This window comes from Micromys minutus (assembly GCF_963924665.1).
Source record: "Micromys minutus genome assembly, chromosome: 10".
NCBI lineage: Eukaryota > Metazoa > Chordata > Mammalia > Rodentia > Muridae > Micromys > Micromys minutus.
In genome coordinates this window covers 12,696,965-12,715,444 of record NC_137979.1, presented here as the reverse complement: position 1 = coordinate 12,715,444, position 18,480 = coordinate 12,696,965, and the positions used below count along the sequence as shown (strand labels likewise).

At 47.9% G+C, this 18,480-nt stretch overlaps 1 protein-coding gene across 6 annotated transcripts in view; it reads left to right on the top strand.

Moving 5' to 3' along the window:
• The window catches only part of TOM1L2 (target of myb1 like 2 membrane trafficking protein), a gene marked incomplete at its 3' end in the record, with an annotated part of 125,519 nt that overhangs the window by 93,123 nt on the left and 13,916 nt on the right, over positions 1-18,480 (top strand). For all 6 annotated transcript variants that reach the window (XR_013975183.1, XM_080923585.1, XM_080923584.1 and 3 more), the window contains exons 7-12: positions 461-577; positions 9,874-10,007; positions 14,084-14,132; positions 14,586-14,709; positions 17,058-17,175; positions 18,002-18,077. Coding sequence is in view for 5 of the 6 variants with exons in the window: in XM_080923585.1 (XP_080779711.1) it covers positions 461-577; positions 9,874-10,007; positions 14,084-14,132; positions 14,586-14,709; positions 17,058-17,175; positions 18,002-18,077 (618 nt within the window). The remainder of the gene's footprint in view (positions 1-460; positions 578-9,873; positions 10,008-14,083; positions 14,133-14,585; positions 14,710-17,057; positions 17,176-18,001; positions 18,078-18,480) is intronic.

The following is an 18,480-nucleotide window of genomic DNA, read 5'->3' as shown; positions in this document are numbered from 1 at the left end:
ATGAGCTCTGGCCAGCCTCTGTTAGAGTATGACACTAGAAGGGACAGAGTCTATGTGCATGAGGGTCACATAGAATAGGGACTCCACGCTAAAGGGATCTCAGAGCAACTGCACTATCACCCACTGATTTTAGAGAGAAGAAACAGAAGCCTAGTCAGCTAAAGGCCTCTGCAGAGTCCTGGGGCGGGGGAGGGGGGGGGCTGCGAGTGCTCAGCTCCCTTCTGCTCTGTGTTGCTTACAGCAAGGTAAAAACAAAAGACTTAGTGCCAGGGGTCCCTGCCTCCTCCATGTGGTTCTTGCCATACCCCAGCTCTTGGTAGGCAGAACAAGATGGGTAAAGGCCACTCCCATGGTTCCGATTGGGTAATCTCACAGTGGCAGGATCGTCTCAGGCCGAGGGCTGGCTGGTTCTGGTCCTGTGGCTCACTGACCTTCTTCCTACCTTCTCCTTGGCCCACAGATCGCCAGGCTGCGCAGTGAGCTGGATATTGTTCGGGGAAACACAAAAGTCATGTCTGAGATGTTAACAGAAATGGTCCCTGGGCAGGAGGATTCTTCTGATCTGGAACTACTACAGGTGAGGATAATAGCCTTAGCTTAGGAGGTGTGGGCTGAGTGCCTGGCTGGGCCCTTAGGGGCAGTGCTGCGTACTGTGGCAGGATCCTACCTGGACACACAATCATGTTGACAAGTCTGGTGGTACCATGGTGGCGAGGGTCCACGTCCATGTCGGTGGACATTCAGCCTTGCTACTTGGAGATGGGCAGAAGCCAATGTTACTCTCCGTGCTTTACATTTTTTATTTAATAACTTTTTCCCAACTCTAAGTACCAGTTGTAGAATATGCACCTAGCAAAATGAAAAGTATTTTCCTTAGTTTTCAGCAACCTGCAGTAAGTAGAGTTTATATTTTGACGTATTTTCAGTTAGACTCTGTCATGTCCGTGCACTTTACATTGGGTTGGAATCATGCTGTGTGTACAGTCTTGTCTGTGGCTTTGCCCCCTTGTTGCTGCGTCATAAATGCTCTGGAATAAGAGTTCTTGGGCCGTGGTGACTGGAGAAGCCCTGCTAGTCTCTCACCTAGGCAGGAGACTCTGAGGTAAATTCAAAGCCCTTCTTCTCGTCCTCACTGCGGGACACTCAGGCTTGGGCTGAGCACTGTGGTTCCTCAGAAGCTGCTGCCCCGCCTCTGCCTCTGAACAGTATAGATGGTGATGCTGGAGTTGGGACACAGGGCGCTGCTCACTAGGCAAGTTACTCCACAGTTGAACCATACCCTGAGCCCGCCCTTCAGATCTTGAACATGGTATAGGAAATGGAGACAGAAGGAAGCCAGGCTGCAGCTTCACTCTTCAATTAGTTGAGAGCCCGTGAGGCCCAGAGGCAGAGGCAGAGAGCTCTATTGTATTAGCATGCAGCCACTCCTGTACAGAAAGTGGCAGTGACCTGGGAAAGTAGAAAGAGGATGCTGTGAACTTCACGTATCCGATCCCTTGTCCAGTAGGTAAGGTATGTGAGTGGGCAGATCAAGAATCATGCTGGCTTGATGACCTGGTCTGAGTGCCTCACAATATCTCTGTTCCTGCTGTTGCTATTTCTGTCTGGCAGTCTTACACACCCGAGTACTGCATCTCCCACTTTGCTGTATACACACACTGGTCACTGTGGAAACTTGGCTATGATGGTCCTGCACTTTGGTAATATACATGCCCAGTACTTCTGCTACTCGGAGTTTCCTCTCCCCACTCCAAGCCCTTAGTTCCTATGGGGCAAGGCTTGGTAGAGCCTCCTCCTGCTCTAGGGAGCTCCCATCTAAGTACAGGAGACAGACAAGGAAACTGCTAACCTTCAAAGGACCTGGACATCAGACCACTTTTGAAATTGAGATGAGTACCCTTGACGTAGGTCAGTGTGGAGCACTGAGCATCCCCTCTCTGGTTCCCAGACTTCACTCCTGATACCTGCATCAAACCAGGACCCTGGTTCTCAGGTGGTGACTGTGCCATACTCTGTGGACCTACCTACCTCTAATATACCGTCACTGGCCCCTAACCTAGCCTGCAGGAGGGCTTGGCTAGGCATCCCATGCTGCATAAGCATCTGAGGCCAGTCCAGTATGATATAGTGACGCTGTGTTGTATCAGTGTTGGAATTCCTTTTATGGGGTGGGGACTGTTGCTCTGGGCAGAACAGTAGAAGGTGGGTTGAACAACAACAAGATGGTTCCAGACCTCCAGACCAGACAGCAGAGATGATCTTTGTATGTGCACATTGCCTATGTGCATGCATGCATGTGTATGCACACATGTGTGTGTGCATGTGCATACTTACATGTGTGCTAGAGTGCACTTTCGTGTTGTACACACATGTGGTTGTAGGGCATTTTGTTTGTTTGTTTAAACAAGCTCATCAGCCAAGAATAACAGAACCTAGTCTCCTGGCATCAGCTCAGTTTTCAAAAACAGGTTGCTTCCAGTGACATTTTCCCTCACTCTGCTTTGTTCCAACTCGGAGCCTACTGGCCCCCACTGCTGTCATATAAATCAAACAGAAAAAGACCGTGTCTGGAAGCCTGCAGGAGGCTGTCATTTCAGTGTAGAAGAGGCAGAAACGGAGAGCTGTGTGAACAGACTCACTTTTCCTGGCTGGAGGCCACTGCCTTATGTCACCCTTCTTCTGCCCCAGCAGTCAGCAACCAGCAGGCAGTGGCTCTCACAGAATAGTGAGCCTTCCATATGGGAAAATGCCACTGTCCTCTTGGAGCATGGTGGGGTCAAAATCTGCCCCTAGCATTCCTTGGGCAATATGGAAGACAGCCAGACTACTCAGGGCAGAAGCAGTTCAGAGCTCAGAATGCTGGCCAGGGCCCTGGAAGCGAGCATATTTGTCACCAGCCCAAATGTCCCCACCAACAGACCCAAGCTGCTCTTGACACAAGTGTAAGTTGATGACTAGAAGGTGCAGAGACTTGGAGGAGAGGTGATTGGAGGTGCCAACCTTAGGATGTACCTGTGACTAGTTGTACTCATGGGCAGTTGGCATCCCAGTTGCTTCCTGCTTATGGCAAAGCTCTTCCAGGTGTGTTCCCGCAGCCTTGAGAATAACAGGGAAACTTGTGAGCTACTTGTTTGGGGATTTCAAAAGTGACTTGTCTTTGAGGAAAGTCCAGGACCAGTAACACCTAGTGCTGTTGGCTTTGCTGGAGGCCCTAAGGAGGTAAGATGGTGGGAGGGGACTCTTAGCACCTCCTAGGGTGGGTGTCAGATTCTCTACTCAGAGTTGAGTGATATCTTCCAGACAGCTATTCCAACTCAACACCTGTCCCCAGATTTCCACTCCAGAGTCTTGGATCAGTTTTTTTTTTTTTTTTTTTTTTTCTCACATCCCAGTGACAGGCTGTTCTGGCTGTCATAAAAGCACTATTTGTTTCCAGCAGGCTTCTTGGTTAGCCTCTGAGCACAGCAGGGCAGACAGCTTACAAAAGGCCAGATGCATATCTGGAAGGGTAAGACATGGCCCTTCCTGAGCCTATATCTTCTTCCTTGGTGCCTGGAATGATTGTTTTCTCTGTGAACATGACTGTCACAGCTCATGTCCTCTGTGAATCTTAGCTTCTTAACCATTGTTGAAAATCCTTTCTGTGCCTGAACTCAAGCCTGTACCCTGTAGCTTTAACGTGGTCTGTGCTAGACAGAAGCAAAAAGAAAATCCGTTACCCACGTGGGTAGAGCCTTGGGTATACAAGGGCTGCTGTAAGACCTACCTATTGGCCAGCGCCCATGCTGCTGACATTTCTCTTGTACAGGAGCAGGCAGCCCACCACAGGAGGCAGGTATTGTCAAACCCAGTCTGTCACCTTGCACCTTTAGTTTAGTTTACTTTTGAGTCAGCCTTACCGTACAATCATGGCTGCCCTGGAAGGTATGTATTCTATGTTGAATAGGCGGGCCTCAAATTCAGAGACATGCCTGACTCTGCCTCCCGAGTCTTAGTATTAAGGTGGGCCCCACGCCTGGCATGCTGTGCCTCCTTCATCCCACATACACATGGTTGAGCCCTGAGGTGCAAAACTGTCTTTTTTTTTTCCCCTAAAGTATATGCCTCGGCCGAAACTAACTATGCTTTACTGGGATCTAACTGACCCTTTGAAGTTGTCTTCAATTAATAATAACCTATGCAGTAGTGGATATTGTATAGGTCTCTATTAGATGAAAAAAGACCCCCCCCCCTTTTTGCTATTTTTTTAAGTAGCTTGTGGCCATCCCTGCCTGCTTTGTGCATCTCGTTTCAACAGAGTGGCCAAGATGCCCTTCTCAGGAAAAATCTAATGTATCCCACGCCTCGTGCGCTCCCTTCTCGTCAATGACCCTTCCCTCCTCCCCATCCCCTTTGCCGCTGCAACAGGATGAGTCTTCAGGACTGAATTCTCCATTCCTTTGCCTTGAAAAGGGTTTAGAGGATAAAAAGATTATTTTGTGAGGTAGGGATGAAACTGTCTCCTGAAGGGAAGATAACAGCATCAGGGTTAACTAGGCAGCAAAGAGGGTATTTGATCCAGTGTTCTGACTGACGGCAGGCATTTGCAGAAGTGACTGGCTGCTGAGAACCAGAGATAGGAGGATGCCAAAGCGGAAGTCCTTGGCACTGAAGGAATTCCTGGCCCAGAGTCTGCGTGGTGGAAAGGGAGACCTGCACAAGCTGCTGGCCTCTGGCCCAGACGAGAATCAGTCATTCTCCTCATGATTAGGAATAGAGGGGGAGTGAGGTATCTTCAACTGAGCCTACTGTGTTGGTATAGATGCCATCAGAGAGACTACAGGATAGTTGGCTGGCACAGGGCAGCACAAATCCCAAGGTTCTGCACCATCTCTTTTTTTTCTTTTTAAGCATGATTTTTAAAAACTTTTAATTATGTGCCTATGTGAAGATATGTGCATGTGAGTACAGGGACCTGTGAAGACCAGGAGAGGATGTCATATCTTCTGGAGTTGGGAGTCATGTAGTTGTGAGCCACCCTTTGTGTCTCAGGAACGGAACTCGGGACCCCTGTATTAGCAGTGCACATATTAACCACTGAGACATCTTCCTAATCCTCCCATCTCTAAAGATGTATTATTTTACGTTATGTGGATAAGTGTTTTGCCTGCATGTCTGTTTGTGTCTCATGTGTGTGCCTGATGCCAGCAGAGGTCAGGAGAGGGTGTCACATCCCCTGGAACTGGGGTTACAGGCAATTGGGAGCCATAAGTAAATGTGTGCTGTACTTTAGAATTAGGAAGATCCACCACTGATCCATGGCACATGGATTTTAGATTGCTGATATATCCTTTGTAATAATTTCATTTTGCATATTTGAGATTTCATCCTTTTTCCTCCCACCCTTTTTTGAGACACTGGTTTGAAGTCAGGAGTTGTGCAGAGACTTTGAGTCAGAAGGCTGGGATGTGTGAGCCTGTCTCTGGGCAGAGTCCTTGTGACAGCCCTCGAGGCATCTTCCACAATGTGGCCTGTGAGACTGAAAAGAGAGTGTTTTTCTTCCTGTCACCCTGGCAGGAGGAGTGGAGAGGTTCAGCAAGTCTGAGCTCACTTGTCTATGTCTGTCTATTGGTCAGAAGTCCTCTAGCACTTTCCTAATGGGCTTTGAAATTAATGCAAATCATTCTCCAAACTGAATTCTGTAGTCTGGCAGTGTAGCCAGTCCTTAGATGTCACCGAGATGCCTCAATGGAACTCTGCAGAAGTCTGGGATCAGAGCCATGAGTGTGGGGAATAATCTAGCCATACCTGCTTGCTCCTGCAGCTGAGTCCCCAGCATCCATTCTGCGGAGGGCTCTGTGGTGAAGGCACCTTGCTCTCCTCCTTTGTAGGACCCTGGTGCTTTGAGAGCTGCAGCCATGAGTTTTGGTTAGTTGCTTGATTTTGGTTTTGCTGAGGGACAGTATTGAATTATGTTGTCCTGTATGGCCTCTCACTTGCAACCCACCTGCCTCAGCCTCCTGAGATTGTAAGTATGTGCCACCATGCCTAACTTTGCAGTGTCTAAGACACTCCTGCAGTGTGCTGCATGACTCTCCTGTGAATCCCGGGTCTGAATCTGATGTCCACTCTTTGCAGCGGAGCAAGCTAATTGTTACTTGGAGGCTCTGCTCTAAGAGCTGTACTGGCAATGTGGGGCAGCAGTCACAGTCGAGTCCTGCATCGCTGTGTGAGCCCTGCTCAGGGAAGACCTGCCAGAATCTCTAGAAACATTCTGAGTAGCCAGGGAGGTGAATATGTGGGAGTTACATGGCAAAGCTGACACTATAAAAATATAAGTGGTTGTACTTTTATTATATATATTCACACACATATGTATATATATTTTAAATATATCTATTTTAATTTAGGTATAAGGGTATTTTGTCTGTGTGTATTTATGTATACCATATGGATGACTAAGGATCTTGAGAACTGAACTTGGGTCCTCTACAAGAACAGCAAGTGCTCTTAACTGCTGATTCCCCTCTCCAGCACCTGCATTGTTTGTTTGTTGTTTGTGAGATAGGGTCTCTATCCCTAGCTGTCCTGGAGCATGCTAAATAGAAAGCTTGCTGGCCTCAAACTCAGAGAGATCTGCCCACCTTTGCCTCCAGAGTGACGTAAAGGTATGTGCCCTGCCTGGCACTTTGCTCTATTTTTGACAATTTATATGATAACATACTTGGGTGGAGAAACATCCTGAGGTCAGGAAGGATCCCTAGGAAAGGACGTTGTTGGCAGAAGGCCAGCACCGCACTTTCCCTGGGCAGTGTGATGAGCTCATAAGGCCACCTCTCATCTTGAAAGTCTAAGACATGTTTGGAGATGACCTGTGGGCTCTAGAAGGTGATGCCCAATGCTCCAGAGAGCCTTGGAACTGTTTGCAGTAGCATGCCATGTGCCCTCTGACCTGCAGGTCCTTCACCTTGCCATTGGCCTACAGTTGGAATGAGAACTGACTGACTTTTTCCTTCTCTTTCCCCAACCAAGGCCCCAAGGATTGCTGCTTAGCCATAAGCACTAGACAGGATCTTGCTTTCCTGCCTTGGGCCTCTGTGGTGGAGTCTGCCTTTGTTGGAGATCCTCTTCCAAAGATCATACGTCCTTCTCCAAACCTAGGGTAGGAATCTTTGGAGAGCCAAGAGGAGGGGTCTGGTCTGTTAAGAGAAACATCTGGAAGGTCCAGTTTCTTCCTTGAGAAGATAGTGCTGCTCTGGCTGGACAGAGAGGATGATGGGCCTCGGAAGGTGGTCAGATCCAGGGTGGAGGGAGTCCCAAAGAATCTCTTGGTTCGAGTAAACAGCAGACTCTCAGCTAAGTGCAGATCTCCTCTGATAAGTACAGCTGTGTTTGAGTGCTTCCAGGATGATTCACTGGGGCCAGGCTTTGGTCCCTAGTAGGCGCTATGGAACCCTGAGGCTGAGCACTGTGGGAGGAGAGAGCACAGTCAGGCCTCAGCATTGAGAGCTGAAGCACTAGGTGGGTAGAGGGCCACCTGCCTTGTCTATTCACTCTCTTGGGGACACCGGAAAGTACTGCTGTGTCATCCTTCGTGGTGGGGAAGTGGGAGGAGAATGATGAGAGAAAAAGAGGCTAAATTGCCTGTTCTTGCTGTGACTAGATCTGGTAGCCTGTAAGACTCATCTTTAGACTGAGGTGGAGCTATGAGAAGGTTTGGCCGGCTTTAGTGTCTGTTCCCACATCTAACTGAATTTTTAGCTCCCCCCAGTGTCCAGAAACAGAATTTCACTTCTGCCTTGACCCTGATGGCCCACAGGAAGGCTGATGCCTGACTAGCCTTCAGTTTGACATACAAGAGGGCAGGGCCCTAGCAGGTGCTTAAGGCTCTCTACAAACAAGAGCCTAGCTAGGAGCTTGCTCTGGGGCAAGGGGGCTCCTCTCCTATAAACCAGCCCGTGAGGTTCAGGGTCTGTCTTAAGGGGATGCTGCTCTGAAAGGCTGAAAGAGCTTCTGTGATGGCTGAGGGTTGCAGGTGCTTCTTTGGCCAGCAGAACTCTATGAGAACTGGTGTTTCTGAGATCCCAGCAACTTAACAGACATGCCACTGTAAATTACATGATGCTGTCTTAACATACAGTCATGCCTTTGCTGGCAATGCAAGTAAACTGGCCCCATTCGTGGAGGGAGGGCCTTTTACTCTGACCACCAGTCTGTGTTCTAAATGTAATACTTTCACTGGAGAGATTCTATTTCTGAGGAACTCAGGCTATGCAAGTGTTTGCCCAGATATGTAAGAATTGGCATGCGTATTAACTGCTACATTGTTTGGATTGGCCAAAGAAAAAGATTACCCCAAGCCACATACCCAACAGTAGCAGGATAGTGAGCTCCGTAACGTGTGACATACATGTGGAGAAGTGAGACAGGCTGTGCCTAAGAGAAGCAAGTACAAAGAATCATGTTTTTCTGTCTTAAAAATAATTTGTGCCTGGGCCTGAGAGATGGCTGAGCAGTTAGGAGCACCGGCTGCCCTTACAGACGACTCAGGTTTGATTGCCAGCATTCACACTGTGCAGTTTACAACCGCCTGTGACTCCAGTTCCCAGGCATCTGACACAGCATTCTAGCTTCCACCAGCACCTGCAGTCCGGTGGTGCACAAGCGTACTCTCAGGCACACACCCATAAAACAAACACTTTTAAAATGATTTGTAGCTGGTTGTTGAAGTCATGTAACACCTTTGTAGTGACAGTTCTGGAATTTTGGTTTCTTTAAAAACAGAAATATTATAAGTGAGTATTTTCGTTTCAATCCCAGGTGTGGGATATGAGGCTGTTCCAAAGTGACCATAGCAGCTGACTATGATTTGCCTTGTGTGCTAGCAGAGGCAGTTTTACTAGCTGCAGATGGTTTCTGTGACTGTGTGATGTTTGGATCTGTGGTAACTTTTCAGAGGGTTTATAAATGAGAGGGCCCTGAGATGTCGTTGGTGAGTGTTGGTCATTCAGGAGGATTGGCTGCAGTTTGCTAATAGTTGTCCTCAAGAAAACCAAGAAGAAAGAAATTAGATTCAGGGATCTCTCTCTCTCTCTCTCTCTCTCTCTCTCTCGTCACCCCATCCTGTCTAGTGATGGGGGTGTAACTGGAGGGATAAAGAACCCACAAAGTAGCAGACTGGCTGCACACTTGAGATGCCTGGATTCATCCTTGGTACAGCCTTAGCACTGGAGAGTGCTGGTTTAACTTTAGAACAAGGTCAAACAGTGACAAAGACAAAGCAGAATGATTGTCACGGCATTATCTCAGCACTCCAGATACGGTTCAGGTAGTGACCATCCTCAGAAAACTGCACCGAAGCCTTTTCCTGTGTGTGATGGTTTGATTACTTGTTTTGTTTTAGTGGAATTATAGTCATATATCTGCTTAAATAACTTTATTAAATTGTATGTTTATAGAAAGTCCATATTGATTTTCAAATTTATTTGCATTAAATATTCTTTTTAAAAATGACTTGTACTGGCATATACTTGTGAACATACAGTGGTGTGTATATGTGTGCGTGTGTGTGTGCTCACACTTGTTTGTAGATTTCTGTGTGTCTGTGTATCTTTGCACATGTGTGTGCATATCATTGTATGTGTATGTGTGTGCATCATTGTGTGTGTGTGTGTGTGTGTGTTTGCACATGCTCACAACCCTACAGAAGTACTCCCTTCCTCTGAGGCAGGAGAGGAGGGAGCTGTCACTTCACATTCTGCACACGTCTGGTTTTATGAACAAGCATGTACTCCTTCCGTGACTTTCAAGAAACAGTGCAGATCCTTTCAAAGGCAGTAGAACGTGAGAAAAGCATTCCCAGCAGGCTCTGCCAGAAGTGCCTGTGTTTCCTAGGAGTTGAACAGGACCTGCCGAGCCATGCAGCACCGCATCGTGGAGCTCATCTCCAGAGTGTCCAATGAGGAGGTCACCGAGGAGCTGCTGCACGTCAACGATGACCTCAACAACGTCTTCCTGCGCTATGAGAGGTGGGGCAGAGTCCTGGGGGTCTTTTTCCTTGAAAAGATGATTGGTATATTAGAGAAATTTCATTCATAAACAAAGCAGGGGGATGGAGGCTGGGAGAGCCTGGGAGGTGTTAGAGGTGGGGAGTAGTCAGCAGAAATGCTCATTTGCTCTTGCATGACAGAAAAAGTGCTTCTTGTTCTCCAGAGAACAGAGCAGCAGGCAGCTGACTGCAGGATCCAACCTCTGCTCCCTGTGAGTCCCAGGGAGGGCTGAGGCGGGTTTGCACCTGCTCCTTTGATGATCCTTTGAATTTGAAAAGGATTGGAGGAGGGGAACCTTCACTAAAGAACAGGATTTCCTCTATTTCTAGTCTTGAAAAAAAGACCATTCCCTTTGTAAATGTCAGTACTTCTGGGGTATTGAGTGAAGTAGGCTGGGTGTGAGCACTGTTTCTCTGGGGAAACACACTTTTCTTCAGTTCTTCCTGCAGCCAAACCACTTAAAGTGACAAACTTGAACCCTCCTTTTTCTTTCCAGAGCCTCCCACAGGACAGAGTTTTTGTTGTTGGTTTAAGTCTCTTCTGGACCCAGCTTTAAGTGGGTAGTGTCGAGAACAGCTTCCATCTGTACAGATTTGGGCCCTTCCCAATTGGCCCAGGGTTGTGGCTTGCCTTGACGCTAGGCCAGCCTTCTCCATTAAAAGAGCCTGACAACCGCGTGAGCCCCTTGGAGGCTTGTGGCTACTCACTCTGCTGACTGGCAGCTTTCTGTATGTCTGTGAGGGAACAATGGTCTGAAATAAGTAAGAACAGAACACGGACACTGTTTCTGTGCTCTGGAAGCTCTCACAGCCCGGTAGGTCTATTTACCCCTTTCCTGTACAGCAGGAGCTGATATGTGATTGGTGTGCACTTACAGAGACCTCAGAAGCACCTCTGCAGTGTTAGAGACAGCTGTTGAAGAACCACACATCTTTCTGCTTTCTTGGTTTATTATTTAATTTATTTTAATGAGATTTTTGGTTTTTTGAGGGGTATAGAGAACAGGATATCTCTCTATGTGTCTCTCTGTCTTTCTATCTCTCTCTATACACACATGTGCACACACTCACACATACATATTTATATTTGAACTCTTGACCTTTCTGCCCCAGTCTCTCCCCAAATGCTCAGATTACAGTTACCCACCACCATGCCCATGTGGCCTTTCTAGTTATCGTACTTTTTGTTTTTATTTTATTTTTTGTTTTCAATATACCCCTCCTTTCACTCCTCCCAGTCCTTACCTCTTCTCCCTCAGTCCCATTCCTTCCTCCTCTGTTTCCCTTTAGAGGAGAGCAGGGATATCAACTGAGTTTGGCATAACAAGGTACAATAAGACTAGACACAAACCTTCATACTAAGGCAAATAGGAGAAAAAGTGTTCCAAGAGCAGGCCAAAGAGTTAGAGACGCCCCCACTCCCACTGTTAGGAGTCCAGCTAAAACACCAAGTTAACAGCCGTAACATACATGCAGAGGACCCAGCACAGACCCACACAGAGGACCCAGCACAGACCCACACAGAGGACCCAGCACAGACCCACACAGAGGAGCTAGCACAGACCCACGTAGAAGATCCAGCACAGACCCACGTAGAGGAGCTAGCACAGACCCACACAGAGGACCCAGCACAGACCCACACAGAGGACCCAGCACAGACCCACACAGAGGACCCAGCACAGACCCACGCAGAGGACCCAGCACAGACCCACACAGAGGACCCAGCACAGACCCACGCAGAGGACCCAGCACAGACCCACACAGAGGACCCAGCACAGACCCACACAGAGGAGCTAGCACAGACCCACGCAGAGGACCCAGCACAGACCCACACAGAGGAACCAGCACAGAACCACATAGAGGACCCAGCACAGACCCACACAGAGGAGCTAGCACAGACCCACACAGAGGACCCAGCACAGACCCACGCAGAGGACTCAGCACAGACCCACACAGAGGACCCAGCACAGACCCACGTAGAGGAGCTAGCACAGAACCACGTAGAGGACCCAGCACAGACCCACGCAGAGGACCCAGCACAGACCCACACAGAGGAGCTAGCACAGACCCACACAGAGGACCCAGCACAGACCCACGTAGAGGAGCTAGCACAGACCCACACAGAGGACCCAGCACAGACCCACACAGAGGACCCAGCACAGACCCACGCAGAGGACCCAGCACAGACCCACACAGAGGACCCAGCACAGACCCACACAGAGGAGCTAGCACAGACCCACACAGAGGACCCAGCACAGACCCACGCAGAGGACCCAGCACAGACTTTTACAGGCTCCATGATTGCCGTTTCACTCCCTGTGCCCTATGAGTCCTGTCTAGTTTATTCTATGGAATTTGATTCTTGACTTCTCTGGCTGCTACAAATTTTGTTGTTTGTTTGTTTGTTTAGTTTTTTTTATTTTTGTTTTTGAGACAGGGTTTCTCTATGTAGTCCTGCCTGTCCTGGCACTAACTTTGTAAAACAGGCTGGACTTGAACTCACAGAGATCTGCTGCCTATGCCTGCTGGAATCAAAGGCTTGGGCTACCTTTCCTGGCCTATAAAAACAAACAAACAAATAAACAAATAAATAAGGGCACAGAGTCTGAGCTGTACTGGTTCACTTAGGCCTGCCTACCTTTCTGAGTCAAGCCTTTCTTCTTTCCTGTCTTTTTCTTTCAGATGCTGGCCAGAGTCTAAGCATGCTTTCTCTGGTATACTGGTGTTTTCCACTCTTATCTAAAGCACCCCTCTTTGCCACACAACTCTTTGCTCTCTTAAGCCCCACCTGTGCATCTACAGTAAACCATTGCTTTAGTTAGGGTTTTATTGCTGTGAACAGACACCATGACCAAGGCAAGTCTTATAAAGACAACATTTAATTGGGGCTGGCTTACAGGTTCAGAGGTTCAGTCCATTATCATCAAGGTGGGAACATGGCAGCATCCAGGCAGGCATGGTGCAGGAGGAGCTGAGAGTTCTCCATCTTCATCCAAAGGAACCCAGGAACAGACTAAGCAACCTCAGGCAGCTAGAAGGAGTGTCTCCAAGCCCACCTTCAGAGTGACACACTTCCTCCAACAAGGCCACACCTTCTAATAGTGCCACTCCCTGGGCCAAGCAAATGCAAACCACCACAACCCTCTAAAACTCAAACCAAATGAGCTCCACAGTGTACACCTAGTCACACTGTTTCTTCTGGTCTCTCTTCCCAGATGCTAATCACACCTACTAGGGCTGTCAGCATAGAGCAGTGCCTCTCTGGTCTCTAGTTTCCAGGGCATGGCTGGAGTGAGGTGGTTGGCTTCCCCTTTGCCGGTGTCATTTGTGTGTGGCTTTTAAACACAATGCATACGCAGAGCAGCATCTGTTGGCCTGTATGGACACCTCACAGCTTCTACCAGGTGTAAGGATGGCTTCTGGCAGAGGGGCTGTTTTCCTTCAGTTGCTCTCAGCTACACTCCCTTTGTAGCCATTTGGTGCCAGGCTGTGAAGGGAGTGTCCTTGGCAGGGCCTGCTCCATCTTGCCTTCCTGGCAGCCCTTAGGTAGGTGGCACAAAACATCTTATGGTTTCTGGCAAGGCCATTCTCCAGGTTCCCCCTTCTCTTCCTGAGGTTGGGCTGGGGGTATTTTTAGCCACAAGCTGATGACCCCCAAACAGACTTCTGTGGAGTAGAGGGAGCTCTGCACTTACCTTCACAAATGACTGGGTGGAGAACTGGTGACTCAGTCACACCTTCAGAGAGTGGAGGAGCATTGGGGCCAGATGTGCGAGGAGATGGCTAGGGATGCTTCTGGTGGTCTTCTAGAATCAGCTAATAAATACCCTGTTCCTGATGCCAGCTCAGGGTGCTTACAGGAGACAGAAGAGCTGAACCTGTAAGACAGGAGTCCTGTGTCAAGGAAAGCATGACACATTGAACGTGTGAGGTCTCCTCCACTAACAGTATTGGCCAGTCTCCTGCCTCTGCTGGGTCCCAGTGTTCTTAGGACTATGAGCACAGCCCTTTGGGCCTCACTCACATCCTCCTTATGTCTGCTCTCCTTCCTGTTAGGTTCGAGAGGTACAGGTCCGGCCGATCCGCTCAGAATGCCAGCAATGGAGTAAGTGTTCTCTGAAGCTTCCTTGTCTTCTGAGGTCGGCACCTACCCATACACATAGAGCTAGTAAAGCTTGGCCTACTCTGCCTCATTTCTGGTTTTCTAACTGAGACCAAATACAAATACTTGGGTAACCACAGAGCAAGCTCTGTCTGAAAGGAAGCTAGAGAGCTAGCAGGACTCCTGATGGGAAAGGCAGAAGGAAGACAATCCACAGCATTAGTGAGGCAGCATTCTAGTGACTCAGTATACCTTCTGTGAAAAGGGAAAAGAGGCAGGGCATGGGGCTCACTGCTAACCTGAGTCCACCGTGTACCCTTCAGGTAGGTAAGGAGACCTATCCTCCATTAGCTGGACAGCTTTGGTGCCCTTCCTCGTGAGTGCATGCAGATCTGTATGGGGTTGCTGGAGCTTAACCCAAGGGCTGACCTCACTGTCAATCTCATGTCCTTTTAGGTACTAAGTGAAGTTACTGAAGACAACTTAATAGACCTGGGCCCGGGCTCTCCTGCTGTGGTGAGCCCCATGGTGGGGAGCACAGCACCCCCATCTTCTCTCTCTTCCCAGCTCGCAGGCTTGGGTGAGTGCCTCATTCTTCCCTCCCTCCTTCCCTAGATATCTTTCACTGTTGGGAGGTCATACCGGGCCTTTGGAATGGTCCACGTGGAGGTGCTCCTGAGTCCTAGACAGTACCAGCTGCATTTTATAACTTGCTTCCTGAAACTTGAAGTTTAAGTCTTTGTTGGAAAGTAGAGGTGGAGGAAATTCTGATGATGTAGAAATTGTTTTCTTTTCAAAAGACCTCTTCTTTCAAATATAGCCTGCTGTGTTTTATCTGGAGTATTCTTTGTGCTTGAAATGATTTGCTTTTTTACTGTTAACTAGGCTAAAGGTGGCGAGTATCTTATCTTACTGGCTGCTCAGAACATAGGTTTGAAGGGCAACTACAGTCACATTGTTCTAGTTTCATTTCTGTAACTGTAATGATTACCCCGGCCAAAGAAAAAAAAGCAACCTAGGGGACATTTATATGGTTTACAATTCCAAGGTGCAGTCTATTGTAGGAAGGTCAAGGCAGGGACTCAAAGCAGCTAGTCACAGCATACACGCTTGTTTGTGCTTAGTCCCCACCTCTACATTTTACAGTCCAGAGGCCAAACCCAGGGAATCTTACTGTTCACAATGAATGGATCCTCCCACTTCCGTTAATGCAATCAAAGCAACCCCCCCCCAAAATGTGCCCACATCCCAACTTGATTTAGAGAGCCCCTCAGTGAGATTCTGTTCTCAGGTGATTTTAGATTCTATGAAGTTGACCATTAAAGGTAACTATTATACACCAATTCCTAAAAGATGAATCTGAGATGGATTGGCAATGTCTGCACAGGGCTAGGAAACAGAAAGGTTTTGGGTTTTTTTGTTTTGTTTTTTTGTTTTGTTTTGTTTTGTTTTGTTTGGCCTACCTCAAACTATACCATCAACCTAAAGTGTTCTATTGTATGAAATTTAGGAGAAACTCCTCAATTTTCCACAATGAAAGTGTGTGAATGCCTCAGTATGTTTCATTTATACCAAGTTATATAAAATTACATTCTAATATTGGTGAAACAGCCATGACCTTCAAAATTCTTTCCTCTACTTTGATTTTATGTCTTCTTTTTTCTAATAATTCTATATTCATTTCATTGCTTGTCAGTTGTTACAATTCTGGTGTTTCAGTTTTCTCGGTAGCCATTTATCTAAGGTAGAATGGATGTCCGTCCCATCAGTCTATGTAGCTGACATATATTTATGTGTGTCACATATACATATATGTAGCTTTAAGTTTAAATTATAATGATTTATTTATTTAGTGGGGGGAGCGGGAAAGGACACCTTATGGGAATTGGTTTTTTCTTCCTTTCTACCATGTAGGTTTTAAGGATTAAATGCAGAACATCTACCTTGGTGACAAGCCCCTTTATTTGCTGAGCCATCTCACTGGCCCTATTTGGCTTGGCCTTTTGAATAGCCTGCCTGGAACTCAATATTTACCCAGGCTGGTATTGAGTACACAGCAAGCCTCCTGTCTCGGCCTCTCAAGGGCCGGGGCTCAAGTGTAAGCCACCACATTTAATACCTGCTTTACCTTAGTGGTCAGCTCTTATCGCTCTCTTTAGTCATGCCTTTCATACATCTCTCTCAAGGGCTAACACTTTCCATGCCTGGCTGTCCAAGCCCTGTTGTCTGTCCATCTTTTTCCCCTTGTCCTGCAGCATGCCTCCACGAATCTTGAAGGACCCCCCTGAGCCTCTCCTAACATCTGAAGCCAAACACTGCAGTTTGATCCTCCTAACTGCTCAGTTATACATGAGCTCCTGAGGCCAAGGACCATGTTGGTTTCACCTGCTGTATTAGTGCTCTGAGTGCCTAGGGTGTAGCTTCCAAGTTAAATGAGTGGCCCAGACTCTTAGACTTTGTGTGTGAGTGGACTGGTGGGAGTGCCTGAGGAAACTGCAGGCGTGCTCACCCTGCCTCCATCTTCTCACCACCAGCAGTCTCTTCTCTGTCCAGGATGCATCTTTCCCTCCTTGAGCAGTTTCAGATTCAGGAAAAAGCCTGTTTCCCACCTCGCCTACCCTGGTTCTTGTGTGTGTTGTATTGGGAGCACTGAGGACACCTTCTCACCCACAGTGTCATAACTTCTAGACTATCATCCTGACTTTTGGGGCACTCCATCAAAAACTTGTATTTTGGGGCCAACAAGGTGATGGCTCAGTGGATAAAGATACTTGGCACGCAAGTCTCATACCTGGGTTGCATGCATGTAGACACAGACACTCAGAGACGGACAGAGACAGTGATAATGATACAATAATAAGACATTTTAAACCAGCTTTTCATACAACTTGCATTTGTTGTCATCTGCTTCTTGTTTTGTTGTCACAGACTTGGGGACAGAAAGTGTCAGTGGCACCCTCAGTTCACTTCAGCAGTGCAAGCCACAAGATGGTTTTGACATGTTTGCCCAGACCAGAGGAAACTCCTTGGCTGAACAGCGAAAGACGTATGTGGGGCTCTTTCTAGTGACTTTCTGCAGATACTAGGGTGAGGGGTGTTGTCCCAGGCTCGTCACATTAAAAGGAGAAGCAGCCCTTTCTCCTTAAAGCAGACTTAAGACTGCTAAAACTTAAAAATATCACAGTGATGACTTGGTTAACTACTCAGACTGAGTGAGTGCCAGCCCCATCTCCCCTTTTCTATGGGGTAGTCAGGTTGTTTTCTCCTCTATCGCCCTCCCAGGGCTGAGGAGAAATCCTACTTCCCTATTATGCTGCCTCATTCAGTGCCTTTCCCCAAAGCAGGCAACCAGGCCCACTCCCAGAAGACAAACATTTGAAGGAAAAACAAAAAAACAAGAGTTCAGGGCAGAGGCTTCTCCAGGCAGTTTAGGCAAGGCGCACCATACACAAACAGGACACTGATTCCATGGTGGACAGCCCCCTGCATCCGGAAGTAGCACACAATCCACTCAGCCCAATGGGGGCTGGTGCTTGTGACAGAATTACTTTGCCTTCTGAAGCCTCTTCCTTTGAGGACTTCAGAACACTTTTGACATCTTTCTCTTGAGCTTCAGTATTGTTTGTTACTCAAGACAGGGATGTTTGAAAAGTATGGTGTCCCAGGTCTTAGAGGACTGACTCTAGGCATGAGCTGGTGCCAAAACTTAGCTCTACACCTCATCTGCTAAGAGGCAGACAACAGGGGTCCTTAGCCTCTGCCCCATGCCAAGATCACACTTGAGACAAGCACCATGAAATAGGAAAAGATCACAGGTCACAGCACACCTCTGCACCCACTGGGAGAGAATTCATTTCACTGCTTTTCTTCAGGGTCACCTATGAGGATCCCCAGACTGTTGGAGGACTCGCTTCTGCACTAGACAATCGGAAACAGAGCTCAGAAATGGTAGGTCTTCAAGCGTGTGTTTTCCCACAGTCTTCTGGCGATAGACAGGCAGTTTGGGAAAGTTGGCTGGATAATCAAGCAGAAGATGGCAGAGACAGCTTAGGGAAGACACCACAGAGCACCTCTGGGTGGGGGAAGTGCACTGGTACAATATTAATCCTCACAAGGAAAGTGAATGCTGATCTGAGCTACCACCTCACTATAGCCTATCAAAGTAGAGCCGATTCCCGGAGAAGGCAGTTGAGGGTCAGCACTTGTCTGTGAGGTGGCTTACACAGTGGCCTGTCACACTCTGGGCCTGGAAAGAGTCAAGCCAAGAGTCAGAAGGTTTTGAAATAAAGGATGAAATTTGTGCTAGCCCCAAACCACAGCCAGTTTGTGTGAGCAGTCAGATCCCAGGAGA